Source organism: Bubalus kerabau, chromosome 4 (assembly GCF_029407905.1).
Source record: "Bubalus kerabau isolate K-KA32 ecotype Philippines breed swamp buffalo chromosome 4, PCC_UOA_SB_1v2, whole genome shotgun sequence".
Lineage (NCBI taxonomy): Eukaryota > Metazoa > Chordata > Mammalia > Artiodactyla > Bovidae > Bubalus > Bubalus kerabau.
The window spans coordinates 45092840-45114811 of record NC_073627.1 but is presented as its reverse complement, the minus strand read 5'-3'; the positions used below and the strand labels follow the sequence as shown (position 1 = coordinate 45114811).

The 21972-nt window shown below is 47.5% G+C and overlaps 1 protein-coding gene across 1 annotated transcript; it reads left to right on the top strand.

The window, feature by feature from the left end:
* Window positions 1-10538: 10538 nt before the first annotated feature.
* On the top strand, window positions 10539-21388 carry LOC129649589 (galectin-9-like). Its single transcript, XM_055577179.1, has 5 exons — window positions 10539-10658; window positions 15595-15686; window positions 18279-18480; window positions 19300-19410; window positions 21149-21388. Exons 1-5 carry the CDS (start codon window positions 10584-10586, stop codon window positions 21152-21154), a joined length of 486 nt encoding a protein of 161 aa, XP_055433154.1. The 5' UTR covers window positions 10539-10583; the 3' UTR covers window positions 21155-21388.
* The last annotated feature ends 584 nt before the right edge of the window (window positions 21389-21972 follow it).

Genomic DNA, 21972 nt, shown 5'->3' with positions numbered 1-21972 from the left:
AGTGATGGGACCGGATTCCATGATCTTCGTTTTCTGAATGTTGAGCTTTAAGCCAACTTTTTCACTCTCCACTTTCACTTTCATCAAGAGGCTTTTTAGTTCCTCTTCACTTTCTGCCATAAAAGTGGTGTCATCTGCATATCTGAGGTTATTGATATTTTTCCCGGCAATCTTGATTCCAGCTTGTGATTCTTCCAGCCCAGCGTTTCTCAGGATGCACTCTGCGTATAAGTTACATAAACAGGGTGACAATATACAGCCTTGATGTACTCCTTTTCCTATTTGGAACCAGTCTGTTGTTCCAGGTCCAGTTCTAACTGTTGCTTCCTGACCGCATACAAATTTCTCCAGAGGCAGATCAGGTGGTCTGGTATTCCCATCTCTTTCAGAATTTTCCGCAGTTTATTGTGATCCACACAGTCAAAGGCTTTGGCATAGTCAAGAAAGCAGAAATCGATGTTTTTCTGGAACTCCCTTGTTTTTTCCATGATCCAGCGGATGTTGGCAATTCGATCTCTGGTTCCTCTGCCTTTTCTAAAACCAGCTTGAACATCAGGAAGTTCACAGTTCACATATTGCTGAAGCCTGGCTTGGAGAATTTTGAGCATTACTTTACTAGCGTGTGAGATGAGTGCAATTGTGTGGTAGTTTGAGCATTCTGTGGCATTGCCTTTCTTTGGGATTGGAATGAAAACTGACCTTTTCCAGTCCTGTGGCCACTGCTGAGTTTTCCAAACTTGCTGTCATATTGAGTGCAGCACTTTCACAGCATCATCTTTCAGGATTTGGAATAGCTGAATTGGAAATCTATCACCTCCACTAGCTTTGTTCGTAGTGATGCTTTCTAAGGCCCACTTGACTTCACATTTCAGGATGTCTGGCTCTAGGTCAGTGATCACACCATCGTGATTATCTGGGTTGTGAAGATCTTTTTTGTACAGTTCTTCTGTGTATTCTTGCCATCTCTTCTTAATATCTTCTGCTTCTGTTAGGTACATACCATTTCTGTCCTTTATCGAGCCCATCTTTGCATGAAATGTGCCTTTGGTATCTCTGATTTTCTTGAAGACATCTCTAGTCTTTCCCATTCTGTTGTTCTCCTCTATTTCTTTGCATTGATCGCTGAGAAAGGCTTTCTTATCTCTTCTTGCTATTCTTTGGAACTCTGCATTCAGATGTTTATATCTTTCCTTCTCTCCTTTGCTTTTCGCTTCTCTTCTTTTCACAGCTATTTGTAAGGCCTCCCCAGACAGCCATTTTGCTTTTTTGCATTTCTTTTCCATGGGGATGGTCTTGATCCTTGTCTCCTGTACAATGTCATGAACTTCATTCCATAGTTCATCAGGCACTCTATCTATCAGATCTAGGCCCTTAAATCTATTTCTCACTTCTACTGTATAATCATAAGGGATTTGATTTAGGTCATACCTGAATGGTCTAGTGGTTTTCCCTACTTTCTTCAATTTCAGTCTGAATTTGGCAATAAGGAGTTCATGGTCTGAGCCACAGTCAGCTCCTGGTCTTGTTTTTGCTGACTGTATAGAGCTTCTCCATCTCTGGCTGCAAAGAATATAATCAATCTGATTTTGGTGTTGAGCATCTGGTGATGTCCATGTATAGAGTCTTCTCTTGTGTTGTTGGAAGAGGGTGTTTGTTATGACCAGTGCATTTTCTTGGCCAAACTCTATTAGTCTTTGCCCTGCTTCATTCCGTATTCCAAGGCCAAATTTGCCTGTTACTCCTGGTGTTTCCTGACTTCCTACTTTTGCATTCCAGTCCCCTATAATGAAAAGGACATCTTTTTTGGGTGTTAGTTCTAAAAGGTCTTGTAGGTCTTCATAGAACCATTCAACTTCAGCTTCTTCAGCGTTACTGATTGGGGCATAGACTTGGATTACTGTGATATTGAATGGTTTGCCTTGGAAACGACCAGAGATCATTCTGTCGTTTTTGAGATTGCATCCAAGTACCGCATTTCGGACTCTTTTGTTGACCATGATGGCCACTCCATTTCTTCTGAGGGATTCCTGCCCGCAGTAGTAGATATAATGGTCATCTGAGTTAAATTGACCCATTCCAGTCCATTTCAGTTCGCTGATTCCTAGAATGTCGACATTCACTCTTGCCATCTCTTGTTTGACCACTTCCAATTTGCCTTGATTCATGGACCTGACATTCCAGGTTCCTATGCAATATTGCTCTTTACAGCATCGGACCTTGCTTCTATCACCAGTCACATCTACAGCTGGGTATTCTTTTTGCTTTGGCTCCATCCCTTCATTCTTTCTGGAGTTATTTCTCCATTGATCTCCAGTAGCATATTGGGCACCTACTGACCTGGGGAGTTTCTCTTTCAGTATCCTATCATTTTGCCTTTTCATACTGTTCATGGGGTTCTCAAGGCAAGAATACTGAAGTGGTTTGCCATTCCCTTCTCCAGTGGACCACATTCTGTCAGATCTCTCCACCGTGACCTGCCCATCTTGGGTTTTTGCTCTTAGTGATTCCAAATCAGACGGTAGAAGACAACTGGGACTGAGTTCGGTGAGTTGTAGCCAGAGTAAGTGCCCTCCAAACCTCAGCTCTTTTACTGCTCATGACAATCATATCAAAGGAGGCCCATGATTAGCTACATCTCACAGATGAGGAAAGACTGAAACTTAGACAGTGTAGGAGAGCAAAATTTGCCACCCCTAAATGTATCACTTTGGCATGAGTATTCATTTAGGCTGATTCTTCTTAAGAAACTGAAGATTCAAAGTTTTTCTTTTACCTCCTCCTCAACACAGGGTCGCAAAGAGTCGGATACGACTGAGTGACTGAACTGAACAACTGCAGCAAAGAATGCAGATGAAGGACCTGTTATAGAAATAGAGCTGTGAGCAGTGATACTTACAGAAGAACTCAAGCGAGGTGTGGAGATCAGAGTCCACTCTGCACCCAGCAAACACTTACATACCAAACACTGACTTTTCTGTGAATAGCCTTCCTCATCTTTGAAGTCCCAAACCATTGCCCTCAACGTCCTCTTGTGATTTTAGCTGAAGGTGGTATTTAAAGTGATGGTTTTGACTATTTTGGTGGGTAGTTCTCCTGGGTCTCTCCTACGTATGCAAGTGTTACTATACCTTTGTTCGATTTTTTTCCTTTTAATGTGTCTCATGTCAATTTAATATTAGACCAGCCAGAAGAACCTAGAAGGGCAGAAGAAAATTTCTTCATTCCCCAACATTCATGTTGTAACTTGTGGTAGAATTCACTTCCTGTTTGGGGCTGAATGATATTGCATTGTATGTATAGACCTCATTTTGTTTATCTAGTCATCCATCAATGGACACCCGTGTTGCTTCTATCTTTTGGCTGTTGTAAATAATACCAGGTACATGGGTGTACACATATCTCTTCAAGCCTCTGCTTTCAGTTCTTTAGGGTATATAGCCAGACATGGAATTGACTCAAGGAATATGACTTTGTTTGGAGAGCTGGCTGACTGAAGAAGATGGCAGATTAATGTCTCAAAATAACCATCTTACTGGGGTCTGGATGCTAGGTTCTTCTATAGATCAGGGGTGGGGGGTGGTGAGGAAACAAAGTAAAAAGACCATTAACCTTGCAAATATCTCCTCGAATGGCAAGCCTCAGGCAGGGAATGTGTTAATTTCTTCCTTCCTGCCATCTTCTACAGGTAGACAGGGTTCTGAACAAAGGCTCTTTAGTTTAACAGTCTGGCAGAGGGGTAGGATTCTCCAAGGCAGTCTATAAGATTATGACAAAAGCAATGTAAAACAAGTTAAAGAAACAGTTCCAACATGGAGTCAGAATTGGCTTCTCCCTGCAACGGTATTCCTCGCCTCAACACACCTTGTCTCTCAGATTCATTGGCCAGCTGTGCAGCAGGCACAGCAAGCTTGGACTTGGTAAGAAATTGGGCTTAGCCAGGCAGGAGCCTTGCTGCTCATGGTTAGCTGGCCCCAGTCAGGGAACATTGGAGCAAGGCTCTAGCAGCTGCTGGGACCGTTTGCCCTGAAGATCTTTCGCTCAAGATTCCCTGAAGTGGCACCAGCTGCCCCAGCACTCGGCAGCTGAAGCAAGGAACCGACAAACTAGATTTTGTTGGTAAGTCTATGTGCCCTTTTGTGTTGTGAGTCGATGTATTCCTGCCTCCATTTGTGGAGAGAGGAATTGTTGGACTCTACTTGGGTTGGAACCAGTTCACTGGGGAACTAGTTCTTGTGGGGATAATCCTACCCTTGTTGAAATTGGTTCATTTGTTTCTGGGGTAAATTTATTTGCCTGAGTTGGGAACTGGTTCATCTGTGCTGTGTGCCGTTTTGTATTACCGATCGATGGACTAGATTTTGCAGGGTAAGTCGCTCCAGTGTGCCCTCTGGAAACATATTCCCCCCTCAGTTTAGGCTTTTCCTCTACAAGACAAGCCAATTTGATTGGGGTAACCAACCTAGATGGCATATTGAAAAGCAGAGACATTACTTTGCCAACAACAGTCCGTCTAGTCAAGGCTATGGTTTTTCCAGTGGTCATATATGGACGTGAGAGTTGGACTGTGAAGAAAGCTGAGCGCTGAAGAATTGATGCTTTTGAACTGTGGTGTTGGAGAAGACTCTTGAGAGTCCCTTGGACTGCAAGGAGATCCAACCAGTCCATCCTAAAGGAGATCAGTCCTGGGTGTTCTTTGGAAGGAATGATGCTAAAGCTGAAACTTTGGCCACCTCATGTGAAGAGTTGACTCATTGGAAAAGACTGATGCTGGGAGGGATTGGGGGCAGGAGGAGAAGGGAACGACAGAGGATGAGATGGCTGGATGGCATCACTGACTCGATGGACGTGAGTCTGAATGAACTCCAGGAGATGATGATGGACAGGGAGGCCTGGTGTGCTGTGATTCATGGAGTCGCAAAGAGTCGGACATGACTGAGCGGCTGAACTGAACTGAACTGAACCTTGAAGAAGGGGAATTGTGGTTGGACTGTTTCTGAGTCGGAACCAGTTCATGGGGGAACTCATTCTTGTGGGGGTAGGAACAGCCTAGTAAGAACTAGCTCATTTGTTTTGTAGGGTAAATTTATTTACCGGGTTTGGGAAATGGTTGATCTGTGCACCAACGATGGAATTTGTGCCATCTTTGTTGGAATTTTCCTATGCTTTTTGTGTTTTGGTGTTATCAAACTTTTAAAAACGGGAAGTATTTCATCTGTCCTGAAGGAAAGCTCTTTGAGGTATATATTAGCTATGTTAAGATAAGGAGAGCAATGGCCCCTTAATGGCTCACATTTATACAATCTTGAAGTCAGAAATGCTTTGCAAAGGAGAGGGACACAGTGATAATAAATGAAGAGTCCCAGAGGCTCCTATGAGCTTGAGGTGCCTGATTCTAATTTCCCTACAGGAGCCCCAGGTAACTTTGACAGTTGGAAGCTTCAGCTCCAGTCTGGGGAGCTCCCCCTGTGAAGGAAAACTCTGGCCCTTTGGAGAAAGGTCACAGGTCTAATGGGACTAGGAAGTCACATTAATGTGACTTTCCAGTTTTGCCAGGAGGATTCATTTAGGCTGATTCTTTTTTTTTGGTGGGGTGGGGGGGCGGGGGTTGGTACGTGGCTTGAGGGATCTTAGTGCTCCTACCAGGGATTAAAACCACATTCCCTGCAATGGAAGTCTTAACCACTGGACTGTCAGGGAAGTTCCTAAACTGATTCTTTTTTAAGAAACAAGTCTGTTCCAGAAATAGAGCCTTGACCAGTGATATCTCCAAAAGACCCTGGGGGAGGTGTGGTGGGGAAACCCGGCAGAACCTAGAGATCAGAGTCCACTCTGAGCCCAGCAAGCACTTATTCACCAAACATTTGCTTGTCTGTGAATCCCCTTCCTCCTCTATGAAGTCTCAAACCATTACCCTCAACATTCTCTTCTGTCTTTAGTTGCAGGTATTATTTAAGCTGAGGGCTTTGAGCATTTTGGTGGGTTAATTCTCCTGGGTGTCTCCCATATATATGTGTTAATAAACTCTTCTTAGATTGATCTCCTGTTAATCTGTCTCATGTCAATTTAGTTCTTAAACTGGCCAGAAGAACATAGAAGGATACAGGACAGTTTCTTCATCCCCCCACATCCATGTTGTAATCTGTGTGGCATCTGTCTCTGACTGTGCATGGAGATGCTGTCAGTTCAGGAATACCTGGGGGCCCTCACATGGGCCTTTACTGCTTGCGGGAGTCCCCACAGGCATTTCCTCAGCTAGTGCAAATGTTATGGTTCCTACTACAATTGAAAGATGCAGCTCAGCAACAACCAAGAGGGAGCTCTGATAAAACAAGATTCTTACTCTCACATCTTGAGGGCCACAAAGGACAGTGGCCAGTGTGGAGGGGGGAGGGAGCACAGATCTGGGCTTCTGCCTTTATTGGAGTCTTAGGGTGGGGTGGTTAAGCAAGAACCAGGGGCAGGAAGAGACATGTGGGGTCACTCACATGGTTATCTAGGTTGCCCAAGGTTTTCTAGAAAGGAGAACTTGATGGGTGAGGCAGGCGTGGGGGCTTACCTAGAAGCCGGTATACAGCTGACAATGTGTTCATGCAAAATGGGTGTTTGAAACAGAAGCTTGAGCAATCAGAAGCTTAATACCAGTCCCTTAGGATCAGGCATGTTCACTGTGTTTCCAACAGTGCCAAAGGCCTCCTTTCTCCAAGACCTCGTCAATATTTGTCAGGTTTTTGAGAGTGTGAGGTGGCCAACACATTTAGAACAGATCCTATGGTCTACAGGGCAGAGAACGGATAGCCTCAGATAAGTGTCTGCAACTTTGAATAACAGAGCTCTGAGGGGTGCCTCTCACCTCCTTAAGACAAGAACCAGGCCCTGGGAAAGGATCTCTGTGACTGCACGGTGATGCCAGGCTGCTGAGGTCAACTGTGCCAGGCACTGGGTCTTGGAGATGCCTCCTTACTGTCTCCATTCATCTGAAAATACACTGACCCTCAAATTTGGTTGTTGCCTCTCTCTGTGGAGTGGGAGCAGGGCCGTGGACTCTTCTTTTTGCGTTGGACTCACTGTGACTCCGTTGTGCTCATTTCACATGCCAGCAAGGGTATGCTCAAAATCCTTCAAGCTAGGCTTTAGCAGTACATGAACTGAGAACTTCCAGATGTATAAGCTGGGTTTAGAAAAGGCTGAGGAACCAGAGATCAAATTGCCAACATTTGTTGGATCATAGAGAAAGCAAGGAAATTCCAGAAAAAAACACCTACTTTGGCTTCATTGACTCACCTTTGACACTAAAGCCTTTGACTGTGTAGAACAAAACAAATTGGAAAATTCTTAAAGAGTACCAGATCACTTTGGGCTTCCCTGATAGCTCAGTTGGTAAAGAATCTACCGACAATCCAGGAGACCCCGGTTCGATTCCTGGGTCGGGAAGATCCGCTGGAAAAGGAATAGGCTCCCCACACCAGTATTCTAGGGCTTCCCTTGTGGCTCAGCTGGTAAAGAATCCACCTGCAATGCGAGAGACCTGGGTTCGATCCCTGGGTTGGGAAGATCCCCTGAAGGGAAAGATTACCCACTCTAGTATTCTGGCCTGGAGAATTCCATGGACTGTATAATCCATGGGGTGGTAAAGAGTTCGACACGAGTGAGCAACTTTCACTTACTCACCAGACCACCTTACCTGTCTCCCAAAAAACCTGTATGAGGGTCAAGAAGCAACAGTTAGAATTGGACATGGAACAACTGACCTGCTCAAAATTGGGAAAGGAGTATGACAAGGCTGTATGTTGTCACCCTGCTTATTTAACTTTATGCAAAGTACATTATGAGAAATGCCAGGCTGGGTGAATTATAATCTGGAATCAAGATTGCTGGGAGAAATATCAACAACCTCAGAAAGGCAGATGGTACCACTCTAATGGCAGAAAGTGAAGAGGAACTAAAGAGCCTCTTGATGAAAGTAAAAGAAGAGAGTGAGAAAGACGGCTTAAAATCCAACATTAAAAAAAAACAAAAAAAGAACAAACTTGAGATCATGGCATCTGGTCCCATCACTTCATGGCAAATAGAAGGTGAAAATGTGAAAACAGCGACAGATTTCGTTTTCTTGGGATCCAAAATCACTGCAGGTGGTGACTGCAGCTATGAAGTTAAAAGATGCTTGCTCCTTGGAAGGAAAGCTATGAAAAACCCAGACAGCATTTTAAAAAGCAGAGACACCACTTTGCCACAAATATTCATAGTCAAAGCTATGGTCTTTCCAGTAGTTATGTACAGTTGTGAATGTTGGACCATAAAGAAGGTTGACACCCAAGAATTGTTGCTTTTGAATTGTGGCGCTGGAGCAGACTCTTTGAGAGTCCCTTGGACAGCAAGGGAATCAAACCAATCAAACCTAAAGGAAATCGACCTGGGATATGCATTGGAAGAACTTGTGCTGAGGCTGAAGCTCCAGTACTTTGGCCACCTGATGCAAAGAGCCTATTCATTGGAAAAGGCCCTGATGCTGGGAAAGATTGGAGGCAGGAGGAGAAGGGGACGACAGAGGATGAGATGGTTAGATAGTATCACCGACTCAATGGACATGAATTTGAGCAAACTCCAGGAGATAGTGTAGGACAGAGGAGTCTGGCACACTTCAGTCCATGGAGTTGCAAAGAGTCAGACATGACTTGACGACTGAACGACAGCTTCCAAGTTGTCTGGTGATGCCAAAGTGTGTTTGCTGGAACTGTAGCTGTCTCTGTGTCTCCCTGGGCTCTGAGAATTAAAAAAAACAAAACAAAACAGTATTTTATTGAGTTATGGTTCAGGTAAACACATAGACCCTAGTCTGTTGGATGAATTTTTATGTTGTAAACAGCTGTGTGACCATCATCCAGGTCAAGCTCCAGGACATTTCCAGCACCCAGATGATTCCTTCGGGTTCCTCCCAGTTGGAGCCCTCCATGGGTCATCACTTTTCTGACTGATTGTTGGCTTTTATCTAATAAAAGACTCCCAGCCTCTGCTCACTCGTGCCTGGCTCCTGTACACAACTGTGTCACTGATGATCTTGCCTATATCTTTGGTCCCTTTTTATTGCCAAGGGCTAGTCCACAGTAGTCACATCATCATTCATTTTTCCTTTCTGTTGCTCATGAACAGCGTGATTCCAGTGTGGGGCTACGGTGAGTGAAGCTGTTATGCATGCATGCATATGTTTTCATCTCTCTTGGGTAAATATCTAGAAGCAGAAGAGCCTGGACACAGTAGAGACAGAAGACCCACCAACAACTTTCCAACACTCCTGTGTTTTACACTCAACCTTCAGTGAATGAGAGTTCCATGATCTTTATCCCAGTAGATGAGGAAATGGTCCCCGTGTTCCTGGTGTCAAACAGGATTGCAAAGCATTTCCCTTTCTTTTCCTCCTTGATGCTTCAACTGTGCCATCTGCCCCTTAAATTCAGTCACATTGTGGTTGATCTAGAAATGTAGTGGGGACGGAGGGTGGACAGAGGAGGCATGTGTGCTCAATCTATGGGATCATCTCAAATAAGTCAGTCTTTGCAAATTCTGGGGCACTGAGGCAAGCGCAAGAATAGAGAGAGGTACAGACAGGTTCTCAGCCCCAGGGCACCTGCTCCACACTGAGTACCTATAGGACCCCCAGCTGCTTGTCCTGGCTGGACATGGGGTCCCGTCTCTAGCACACGGCGGGGGCCTACTGAATCTCCGGTGAGTCTGTTGCTGTGTGTTTCCTCCCCAAACCCCTTTCTGATAAAAGCCGATTCTGAGTCTCTGTTTCTGTCAAACATTTCCATTAACAAGGTACTGGAACCAATTAAAGACAGTTATTCAATATATTGCCTCCAACTCAATGTCACTTGGAATATTCTATTATGTCTGAGATGTCTCTGCTCCCCATTCTAAAGCCCAGAATCAAGAGAGAGAAGAGAGAGAGAAATTCACAGAGAGGAGGGGTCAGAAGTTCCCGGGGGCATCATTATGCACAAGGATAAGGGAACCTCCATCACCAGGTTTTCTATTTTCAAAACATTTCTTTTTACATGATTATGCTTTTATGTGAGGAGTAGAATTTTAAAGGGGAGGAATACCTTTTTAAGAAGTGGAGTAGCCTTATATGGCTCAAGCTGCCGCTAGTGAGCTGTGTGACCTTGGATATGACCCGTAGATTGTCTGAGCCTTAGTTTCCCGGTCTGCAAAATGGGTATAACTAGGCCTTTCTGCAGCACTGCCACCCCATGCCCAGGCAGTGGCCCATCACACACACTGTTGTCTGGACATGACACAGCCACACGCTCAGGGGCAGTGTCTTCTAGAAGCTGTGCACGTGGTGAGAATGTCTGAGCCTACGTGAACTATTCTGACTTGGGGTGGAGGGTAGGAGGAGAGCAGAGGGGAGAAGGCCCTGGGAGAGGAGCGGCCACTTCTGACCTCCATCTTCCTCCCTACCTTTCTCCCTTCCTCTAAACTGACTTCCTCCTGCTCCTGGCTCCTCCCCATTGAATAACAGACAAACTGCATTGAATTCTGTATCTTGGTGAGTCATTCCTGTTGCAGAGGTCTGCCTGGACAGCATGCAAAGCGGCAGTGGTCACGTAGGCGATGAAGAGCTGGCCTTCACGGACACCCAGCCTCCCTACATAAACCCAGTGAGTTCCAGGGCTGGGAGAGGCCTCGGCCAGGGGGACGCAGCTCTGGGGCTCCGAGGAAACAGCTCCTGCTGGGGTGACAGGGGGCCGGGGAGGCCTCGTTCCAAAGAGAACAGACGAAGGGCAGACACACCAACCAGGGCGGCCCTGCCACAACTTCTGCCTGTGCCCGTCTCCTCGGTGCCGCTCAAGGCTGAGAGTCCCCAGGATTTGTGTGTGTGATAAATGTTTACTGAGCCTTCTCCTGATCTCTCTCCTGTTCTAGGTGCTCAGTAGGGGAAGAAGAGTCTAAGTAATAAATAGAAAAGTGAATTTCCATTTTTTTCTTTAACATGAAGGAAGGTAAACGTCTTCTGGGGAGGATAACAATGGAGCATGGCACTTAAGGGCACTTACTTGGAAGATGACCTCCCTGGGTTCAGCCATTTACTAGCTGGATGACCTCAAGCGAGTTACTTTACCTCTCTGGGCCTCAGGTGCTGCTTGGCTATAATGGGAATAATCAAGTCACCACCCAGAGCTCGGGTAAGGATTTAGCAAAGTAGCATGTTGAGAGAGTTTGAAAGGTATCTGGGCCACTGTGGGGGGTTCTGAAAGTGTTTAGAATTGTTAGGAGTCTGGGCGCAGGAGGAAAGGCCTCCCGAACAGGTGTCTGGCATCTGAGGGTTGAGAGAGCTAGGCACGGCAGGTCAAGGGTATCTGAGAAAGACTGTCCCAGGAGGGTGGAGGGGGCTGCCCCTGTACTGTGGGGTGCAAAGGGCTCTCTTCTGGGCATTTTTACCGTCTGTGTGGAGGTCTTAGGTAGACCCTGTCATAGGTAGCCTTGTTTAAACCAGCGGTCCCCCACCTCCAGGCATGGGCTGGTGTTTGTGCCCGGTAGGAACTGGGCTGCACAGCAGGAGGTGAGCAGCTTGTGAGCTAGTGACGCTCCATCTGTATTTATAGCCACTCCCCATCGCTCACATCTTCCCAGCCTTGGAAAAATTGTCTCCCGTGCAACTAGTCCCTGGTGCCAGAAAGATTGGGACAGCTGGTTTAAACCCTTATCATCTCCACAACCTAAATGTATTACTGAGGCTCACAGAGGTAGAGGCCACTTGTAAGGTCCCCAGGTGATAAGGGCTGAGGAGGGAGGTGTCTTGATTTCCCGCATCCTGGGGGAAGGAGGTGTCCACAGAGAGTCCCCTGGGGCAGGAGGAGGCAGGCAGGCGGCAGCCTGGGTCCAAGGAACTTTCTGAGCTCACTGCGTCCTGGCCCAGCCCTGCAGTAGGAGCCTCTCCCGGGCTCAACTTCCTGGCAGGCTGGGCAGGTGGGCTGACGGAGCCCTTCATGGGGAAGGGGGGCATGGGGCATCAGGTGCTGGGGAGCTGCTTGATCCCCACTCAAGCCCACCTCCCCAGGAGCCCTGGTGTGGTCTGTGTGCTCTGTGCATTGGCCAATGCCCTTCAGCCCGTCTAGTGAGGGCTCCCGGGTGGGGCTGGAGGAAGCTGGGCTGCCTGGTGGGCGCCTCCACAGTGGTCTGAGTCAGGATGTGTCACCTGGGTCTCGTTCTCCATCAGATGGGGGACCTGGAGCTGCTTCCAGGTTCAGCCATTTTATTATTCTGATGACATGTTTTTACTCTCTAATCCTAGGATTCAAAAGCCCAGCTTTTGAATAGACAGGTCACGTGACTTGGTGACATCAGAGCTGCCAGCACAGGGAGTTGGGAGACCAGCCTAATCTGTGAGGCTATAAGTCCAACATAAAAATCCATCTTCCTGGGTCATAGGAAGCAAAAGCCTATGCTACTCTTTCCTGCTAAGATCACACACAAACACACACACAGAGGGGTCTTCAGCCACACCAGGCTTAAACCATACAAATGTATTTCCTTACAGTTCTGAGGTTAGAAATCTAAAATCAAATGTCAGCAAAGCTGTTTCCTTCTGGAGCCTTCAGGGGAGAATGTGTTGTTTTTTCCAACTTCCAGAGGCTGCCTGCTTGCCTTGGCTTGTGGCCCCTTCCTCCTCCTGTGATTTTTTTTTTTTTTCTTTTTTGACTGTGTCAGGTCTCAATTGTGGCACAAGCGATCTTCAGTGTGGCCCATGGGCTCTCTAGCTGTGGCCCATGTGGGATCTTAGTTCCTCAACCAGGGATCTAACCCTCAGTGGCTGCATTGGAAGGCAGATACTTAACCACTGCTGGACCACCAGGGAACTCTTCACTTTCTCCTTCTCTAAAGGCAGCAGCTTCTTGCTTCTGTTGTCACATCTCCAACAACTGACTCTCCTCCTCTGCCTCCCTCTTTGCAGACCCTGTGACTATTGGGCCCACGCAGATATTCCAGATAACCCCCCACAATCTCGAGATTCTTAATCATACTTGCAAAGTCCCTTTTGCTGGGTAAAGTAACATATTCACAACTTCTGGGGATTATAATGTAGACATTTTTGGTGGGAAAAGGGGGAGGGTATAATTACTCAGTCTACCATAACCTTCTTGGAGTCAATAAATATTAGCTGTTTCTTTGAATCTTTCCAGAAAAGTTTTATTTATAATAAGTAAATATATGTATATAGCCATTCCTACCTATTTGAAAAATAATACAGAGGGCAATGTTACTTATCAGTTTTCCAAGTGGTCCCTTCTTCCTCTTTTCTTGTTAAGTCTCCCTAGAATCTGTTGTATGGAAATACCATAATTAATTTCACCATTTTCTTCCTAGTGGACTTCTAGATTCATTTCCAATTCTTTGCTATTATAACACAGTAATGAGTAATCTTGTCTTCAGATTATACTCAATTTGAAATCATCTTGTGTTTCAGAATGTGAGGGCACCATTTAAGACATTAAAATCTCATGAAGTTTTTTGGGGGGAATCATTCCTTAAGATTAACCTGTACTGCCCGCCCCCATGATCCACACAGGGCTTCCTCCATCCTACCTTCCTTCTGTGCCCTGAGGACCCCTCCTACCACTCTATACCAGTGTGAATATGCTTAAGGGAGGAGCCCATGCTGCCAGGCGGATACATTTTAAGCCTTGTCTCTCCTGATGGTGAGAAAGGCTCTTCGGAGGATTTCAAACTCCAACAAATGAGGGATTCTTTTTCAGGGAAGAGCACCATGCTAGTCAGCCTGTGTTAGGCTGATTCTACTTCTCCAAAATCACCGACATGGATTTTGACAGAAAGAACTCAGAGATGCAGAGATGTTGTGATTTGCTTAATGCCACCAAAGTTTTTAATGGCAGAATTCAGACCAGACCTGGGGGCCATCAAAGACCTCTGCCCAATGTCCAGGAGCACAGTCTGTCTGAATGGGGTTCTGGCATCACTGGTTATCTCCCAGGGCCAGCTGTGCACACTGGGCTCGGAGGGGTTTCCCTGGATTCTGGGTGGTTCTACCACTGAAGGACATGGACTAGGACTGAATTGAGCTGGTGCGTATTTTTTGTTGTTTGGCCTGCAGACTGTTTGTTTTAACTCATTGCCAAAGAGAAAGTATAATACAGAGATATTAGTATCATAAACAACACACACCAGTCACTCAGCTTCAACTCATGAACTATCTGCTTTATCTCTGCCCAGCTCTACTTTCCTTTCCACCCCTGGATTGTTTTGAAGCAAATTTAGACATATCAATTCAATGCAAATATTTCATTATATGTCTCTTATAGCAAAGGAAACCTACTACAATCCTTTTCAAAGCATTTCGCCCCCCCAAATTAGAAAGTTTTACAGAAGAAAAAGCTCAGATTTCTGTCTTCTCCTAAAGACTTGGAAGCTCTGACAACACAGCCTGAAAGGTAATCAGGTTACAGCTGAGCGGACACTGCTCTTTAGATAAGGAAGATGATGCCTACTTTGCTGCAGTCCCCACCACTCCCGACTGTCCCCCACCTGGCCAGTTCAACTATGCAAATCACCTGCCTGGTTCCCGCAAGCATTTAATCTTTGTAAAATGTTACTTAGAGGAGAAGGTAGAAAATTCTTCAACAGTGTGAATACGTGAAAATTGACTTGGAGACAGAGCTGTGTTGAAGGCAGTTTGTAGAACCACAGTAGATAAAAAGCATTCTGGAAGGATGCGCCAATCTCTCCCCACAGATATTTTCTCACTAATCATCAATGTCACCCAGAAGCTGGGACTTGTTCTCATTTCATGGATGAAGAAATTGAGGCAAAGAGAACTTAAATAAGCTTCCCAAGACCACTCAGGTAATGAGCAGCAGAATTAGGATTCAAACCTGCAGGATGCCTGACTGTAAAATGAAGCATCTTCACCATAACACTGGGTCCTTTAAAAAGGCTCAGGAAAGAGAACATGACAAAGTGATGGGGCCCAGAAGGGGTGTGATGCCACGTGAGGACTTGGGAGGCTTCCCAGGGCCTGGAGGAAGGATGGGAGCCCAGGACCAGAAGTAGAAGAGGGGGCTGCCCCCTGGCTGCAGAGAGCACCTGGGAAAGAGGCACTTTCTGAGGCTGTGGGGGGACAAAGGTCAAGGTCACCATAGTTCTCTGGATGGAGTGGGCAGGAGGGGGAGGATGACTTCTTGGCCTGCTCAGGTGAGAAGAAGGTTTATCCTAGAGGATAGGTGGGTGGGTCTCTTTGGTCCATGGTGGACCCCTGAGTCCCCAGCTAGGACTTGGGTCTTTACTAGCAGCTTGGCTTGGGGTCCAGCCACCCCCCTCACTCCTCTGGTTCTTTCCCGTCTCAGGGCTGTGTACTCAAGCCACTTCTTCCTTTGCCAGCTGCCAATCTGACCTTGTCACATCCTCTCAGAGCCTGAGGGGCTCCTTCTCCCAATCTCAGAATATCTGTGTAACTTCCTCGCTCCAGGGCTGGAAGGTCCGTGGAGCTGAGGCTCCTTCTGTTCTGTCCGTGGCTGCACTTGGTCCCTAGGCTATGGAGAGAAGGAGGCAGGCCAACTGACCACTCTCTCCTCTCCACAGCCTGTTCCCTTCACTGGGAAGATCGAAGGGGGTCTCCAGGATGGACACAAGATCACCGTCATGGGGCGTGTTCTTTCCACAGGCGAAAACAGGTACCGGGAATTGTTGTCGCTCTCGGCCTCACCCCTGAGTGAACCAGGGTGCTGTCAGCTCAGGATGGTCCACACAGCATCCTCCAAGCTGCCCACACCCAGTTCAGGGGATGGGAAGGGCCTGGCCCTGCCAACAATGCTCAGCGCCCCCTACCACCTACCTGTAGCATCCGGGGCACCATTAACCAGACTCCTCAGAGACAGGGGGAATGGAGGGTCACGGTCTAGGGAGGGAAGCAGGCCAGCCCAGAGGTGGAGTTCTGGGACTGGACTTTGTATACAATGACCCAGAGCTACAGATACATCAACTCCCTTCATTTCCTCTAGCCAGTCTCATCTACTTTGGAAACTTCATTTGAGTGACCTGGAAATATTTAAACTTGCCATCAAAGTTGTATTCGGTCTCTTTCAGTCTCAAGGTTTTTCCCACTAAAGTCAATTCAAAATATAGATAACTCAGCTCTGTTTCCCATTCCCTTTCTCCCGAGTGGGACTGTCTGGGAACAGAGAAGAACTTGCACATATTCCAGAGGTGGGAGGTCCTCAGGAGTTCATGCAGCCCTGGCTGAACTATATTTAGTTCCGGGTGGCATGGAGGCCTGGGGCCTGTGCACCCTGAGGTCTGCCGTGCCCACGGGGCCCCTCTGCACACGTGGCCTCTCTCAGAAGCCTCTCTGTCCAATCCCAGCTGACTTCTACCTGCTCTGTTCCTCTCATTACTTTGTATGGGGCCTGGGGACGTTCTGGATCCCTCCAGGCCCCTCCCCCTACAGCCCTACTTCTACACCTGGCTTCTAGATGACTTCCTCTGCCACTGCCTCTGCCTCTCCTACCAGGTGACCCGGCCACAGTGATGTGGGACTCTGAGGCCCTCAGTGCCTGCAGGGGACTGTGAGGGAAATGAGGCACCCAGTTCTGAAACCCTGCCCGCAGGGGAACCCAGGACCTTGACTATGAACTCCACCCCTCTCTCCCCCTCCCTGTGCTAACCCTTCCTTCCAGCACAGGAGGGCTTTCTACTCCCACTCTGTCCAATAGAGCCTGTCTCTACCTCCGAGTAGGTCCCCCTTCCGATGGGAGCTGCTGTTCTCTCCTTCCCTGGGGCAGAATTTACAAAGGAACACAGGAATGAAGCTGAGGGACTGCAAAGGGAAAATGACACCCAGAGACATGTCAGAAAAACTATTCTCCACTTTAAGAGAAATAGGAACTTAAAATTTATCATTTCAGGGTCACTTGGAGCTTCGTTTTCATTGGAGGGAGGGCTGCTGGGTTCAGAAACACACCAGTTCCTCTTGCCCCTGATGGCTGAGGGGCAAGAGGAACACAGAGCATCCTGGTATTTAGGATGGCATTCAGAACTCACACCCTTATCCAAGAAAGCAGATGGGCCCTGGGGGTTTCCTGGTGGTCCAGTGGTCAGGACTCCAGTCGTCCACTGCAGAGGTCATGGATTGGATCCCTGATCAGAGAACTAAGATACTCGAGCCATGAAGCCAAAAGAAACCCCAGATAAACAAGCAAAACAGAGCACTCTGCAGGTAGAACGTCCACTGAGGGCCACCCGTGGGTGTGGGGCAGTGCCCGGTTCTGTGGTGATGACATGGGAGCCACACGTGCTGTCTGACTGTTGTGTGCTAGCTGGGAGCCTGAGTGACCCCAAGCAGCAGACTGGGAACCACACTGGCACCGAGTTCAGGCAAGGTGTTGGGAGAGAGATGCTCATTGGATAATTTGGGCTGGACCTTGGTTAGGGGACATGCATGAGCTCCATCTGGGAAAAAGCAGAACAAGAATTTATCGCACCGCTTTTGTGAGCTAGGCCCCTTGGAAGCTCCTTTGTCTTCCCTCCTCAGCCTATAGTTTCAGCTATATCCAAAAGAGGGGGAGATGGTGAGGGGCTTCCTCTGAGGTGAGATGGGAACAAGAGATACTTATTTAGGGGTGCCCTTGGGCCGTTTCAGTTGTCATCCCTGAAGGAAGGCAGTCACCCCTTTTCTGTGTGGGGCAGTTTGAGGATAGCATGGTCCTAGGTCATTGCAAATGACAAACAGGGCTGATCTGGGATCAGGGTCCAGGCCTGCTGACCTCACTTAGGTCAGGTGGACACACGACACCCTCTGAAGAGGGACAGACGCACACTCTGAGGTCCCCATGCCCAGAGACCTAGGGTTTTTTCTGTGTCTCCCCTTAAAACACCATCTCTGTAGGTGTCCCATCAATGAGCTTGTTCTTTCCATTTGTCCTCTTTCCCAACTGAGCAGACACAGGCTGACCTCCAGGGAGCCACCACTTGGCCCCAAAGACTCTCACTTCTAGGCACATTCCTCTACTTCCATCTTGGACGCAAATTTCTTTACCCATTTCCTCCTTACTTTTAGAAAACCATACTGTAAGGGCAAAATGTGGTAACTGCACAAAACACAGTGCAAAGTCGGGGAACCAAAGGGATGGGACGAGACGAGGGATGGGTACCAACCAGCCACGCAGGTTGTACGCAGGCTCCCAGACGGATGTCAGTCAAAGAGTGAGCACCTCCTGTCCCCACCCTTGGCAGTAAGCCAGGATAGTGTCTGATTTTCCTTGACCTAGGTTTGCAGTGAACTTTCAGATGGACTACAACGACCATGAAATTGCCTTCCACTTCAACCCTCGGCTTGAAGGAAGCGGGTATGTGGTCTGCAACACGAAGCAGCTAGGAAACTGGGGACCGGAGGAGAAGAAGATGCAGATGCCCTTCCAGAAGGGGAGTTCGTTTGAGATCTGCTTCGAGGTAGACAGCTCCGCGTTCAAGGTAAGTAGGAGCGCTCCTCTCTTCAGCTGTCTGTTCCCCAGCCCCATAAGGTGCTGCAAGCAGCCTTTAAATAGCTATGTGAGCATCACTTTGTACAGAGAAGAGGACTATTTCCTTGTAAGGCCGATGTCTCCTTACACCCCTTCACCTGCATCTACAGGTGCACCTGTTGCTTCTTTTACTCTGGAAGTAAGCACTGGAGAAGTCACCGTGATGCCTTTTGGCCTCCTGGGTCCTTCAGTCCAAGTTATTTCCATTTCTCTGTTGTAGCCCTTCTTCCACTCCAGGCCCCTGGGAATATTTGTTTTTCTGTTACCTTATTGCTGCATTTATCCCGGTGTTATTAAAGACTTAGTTCTGCCTGGGATTGCACATTGGTTTTGCAAGCAGAGCGGTGTCTCTGGGCTTGGGGAGATGGGAGGGGAGCTGAGTATATCTGTGTCTTTTTTCTCTGTGTGAACATGAATGTCCCCACTCCCTCATCATACAACCTGACATCACTTCTTCTCTGCTCCTCGTGAACATTTGCATGTATAATTCAATAACACCACAGGAGAGCTAAGACTAAAAGACAAACCTACACCAGAAGAATGAAGAAGCCAAGGACTAGAGTCAGGTAGAGGTTGCCCTTCGATGCACTTAGGGTCCCAAGCATGTTCCTGTAACTGGCACAGCTCTGAAGGCTGTTGCCCTGACCAACGGGGATTGATGTAAGAACTAGATACAGGTCTGAACGTCTGGAAGCAGGGCTCTCAGAGGCACGGGTGTGCTCCCACCTGGTCCTGGACCCCCTCCTGCCATGTGTGCTTATCTCAACAGGTGATGGTGGACAAGAATGTCTTCCTGGATTATGCACACCGTGTGCCCTTCTACCAAGTCAACGCCATCTCCGTCAAGGGCGGTGTGCATCTGTCCTACATCAGCTTCCAGGTCAGACTCCACCCAGCACCGTCCCCAGGGGCTGGGTGTGGGGCCCCATCCCCTGTGTGGGTCCTGCTGTGTGAACCCAAAAGTGCCAGCCAGTCTCGCCTCCAGGTGGTTCTGGGTTTCCCAGTCTGTCCTTCTTGTGTCGCTGTCTCTGTCTGGGACACCTGCTCAGGCTCCTGGACTAGTAGGTTTCTTGTCTCTGTCACTCTCTGTCATCCCCCTGGTGAGGAGGCCCTGTGCTTCTAGAAAGAACTTGGAATCAAACTGAATCCAGCTCAGATCCCCGGCTCTGCCATTTTCATCAGCTGGGGAATCTTAGACGAGCGACTTCACCTCTCCTAGCCTTAGTCTCTTCACCTGTGGAATGAGCATGATCAGCCAACCCACAGGTTGTTGTGTGAGTTCAATGAGACCATACACATCGAAGTGCACAGTATATCCTTTCCATGGCCATTCCTGGGTTTATTTGACCCTCTCTGTGTATTATAATTTTTGAATGTGTTCTATTCAGTTCAGTTCAGTTGCTCAGTCGTGTCTGACTCTTTGCGACCCCATGAATCGCAGCACACCAGACCAACTCCCGGAATTCACTCAGACTCACATCCATCGAGTCAGTGATGCCATCCAGCCATCTCATCCTCTGTCATCCCCTTCTCCTCCTGCCTCCAATCCTTCCCAGCATCAGTGTCTTTTCCAATGAGTCAACTCTTCGCAAGAGGTGGCCAAAGTACTTGAGTTTGTGTTAGCAACATCTAAAAGGTCAGGACCAATTTTGCAAAATGAAAAAGTTCTGGAATTGGATGGTGGTGACTTTTGCACAACCATAGGAGTGGACCACTGAACTGTAGGTACACTTGTGTGTGTGCTTGGTTGCTCAGTCATGTCCGACTCTTTGAGACCCCATAGACTGGAGCCCGCCAGGCTCCTCTGTCCATGGCGCTTCTCCAGGCAAAAATACTGGAGTGGGTTGCCAGGCCCTCCTCCAGCGGATCTTCCCAACCCAGGGATCAAACCCAGGTCTCCCACATTGTAGGTGGATTCTTTACAGTCTGAGCTAGTACACTTAAGATGGTCAATTTTACGTGATGCGCATTTCACCACTGTTTAGCAAAAGAGGTCAGGTAGATTTCTTCCTCTTGAAGATGGAGAGGTCCCAGGAGACTGATCACCTCAGGATGCTGACTGGAAAAGTCCAGACTGGCTGATTAAGACTACATTCCTGGGGAAGGGCAAAGCTACAGTTAGGTCAGGTGTTAAACCTAGGGTTGGTATCATGGGCTTCAACAAAAGTGAGGCCATTTTAAACCTGTGGTTTTCTCTTTAAGTATGCCCCACGTTGTAGCAAACTCTCAGCCTAACCAAAAGATATCATCAGAATGTAAGGCATTAGCATCACTCTCAGCTACCGATATACAGTCCCCACAGCTTTGTTCACTCTTGGTGTGGTCTCCATGGCCATGACTGTTTTGCTTAATCCCTCTGACATTTGTAACCCAGCAGGACCCTATGGGGGCATCCTGGGACAGCCCTGTGACCCATGAGTGTTATAAACCTTTAGCCTCCTAGGCCTTCCCCAAGCTCCAAGGATAAAATTTAAGTAAGAAAATGCAGAAGCAAAGCGTTAACAGTCAAGCAAAACAAAGTGATAATAGGTCAACCATAAACACCATCAAGGACCTTTAGTTCCTCCTCAAGAGCTATGGACAGTATTCTGAACCAAATTCTTTGTGCTGTTTTACAGAAATAGAAATCCCTACCGTGTGGAAGACGTTCAGTCTATGGTGCTCACATGGTCATAGAACCCAGAAGCTTGAGGATATTGGCTCCCGATTACCTCACCACCAACCAATCAGAAGACATCCATGCGCTGATCGCACACCCCTCACCCTCTCGCTCACCCTGTGTTTAAGACCATTTCCCTGAATGTCATCATGGAGTTTGGGTTTTTTAAGCTTGCCTGGACTCCTGCTTGGTTCCTGCAATAAATACTTCACTTTCCTTCTCATAACCCTGTGTCAGTAGATTGGTTTTACTGTGCATGGATGCATCGTACTGAGTGGAGGTAAATCGGATCTAGATAGGGATGGATGGATTGGAAATTCTGATGATAAGTTCAGTTGAAAGATTACTTTCTTTAGCAATGTATTGGGGGTTATAGAGTGGGGCTTTATCTTTCCTAGTCAGTGGCAGAGAAAAAGAAAGGAAAGGAAGGAGAAAGGGTGTCATGTTTAGTTAAAGTATGAAGACTTGATCCATTCTCTCGGGCCAAAGCAGCCTACCTGAACGTCATCTACTGCTCTTCCCCCTCACTTTGATTCTGAAGTCTCCATCACTTGGACAGGACCAGGTGCCATGTGGGGTCTTCTTCAGTCCTGAGACATATATCCAAGATTCAAGAGCTTGACTGTCATCCATGTAGTTGGGATGATCTGGTACAGTCCCTTTCAAGATTTAAGGGAAGTTTTTGCTCTTAGTGATTCCAAATCAGATGGTAGAAGACAACTGGGACTGAGTTTGGTGAGTTGTAGCCAGACTAAGTGCCCTCCAAGCCTCAGCTCTTTTAGT

What these genes read in the sequence shown, in the direction of transcription:
- LOC129649589 (XM_055577179.1), top strand. Translation starts at nt 10,584, where the DNA reads ATGCAAAGCGGCAGTGGTCACGTAGGCGATGAAGAGCTGGCCTTCACG. An exon ending in CTTTCCACAGGCGAAAACAG is followed by an intron (nt 15,687 to 18,278) that starts GTACCGGGAATT and finishes TCCTTGACCTAG; the next exon opens with GTTTGCAGTGAACTTTCAGA. An exon ending in TAGACAGCTCCGCGTTCAAG is followed by an intron (nt 18,481 to 19,299) that starts GTAAGTAGGAGC and finishes TTATCTCAACAG; the next exon opens with GTGATGGTGGACAAGAATGT.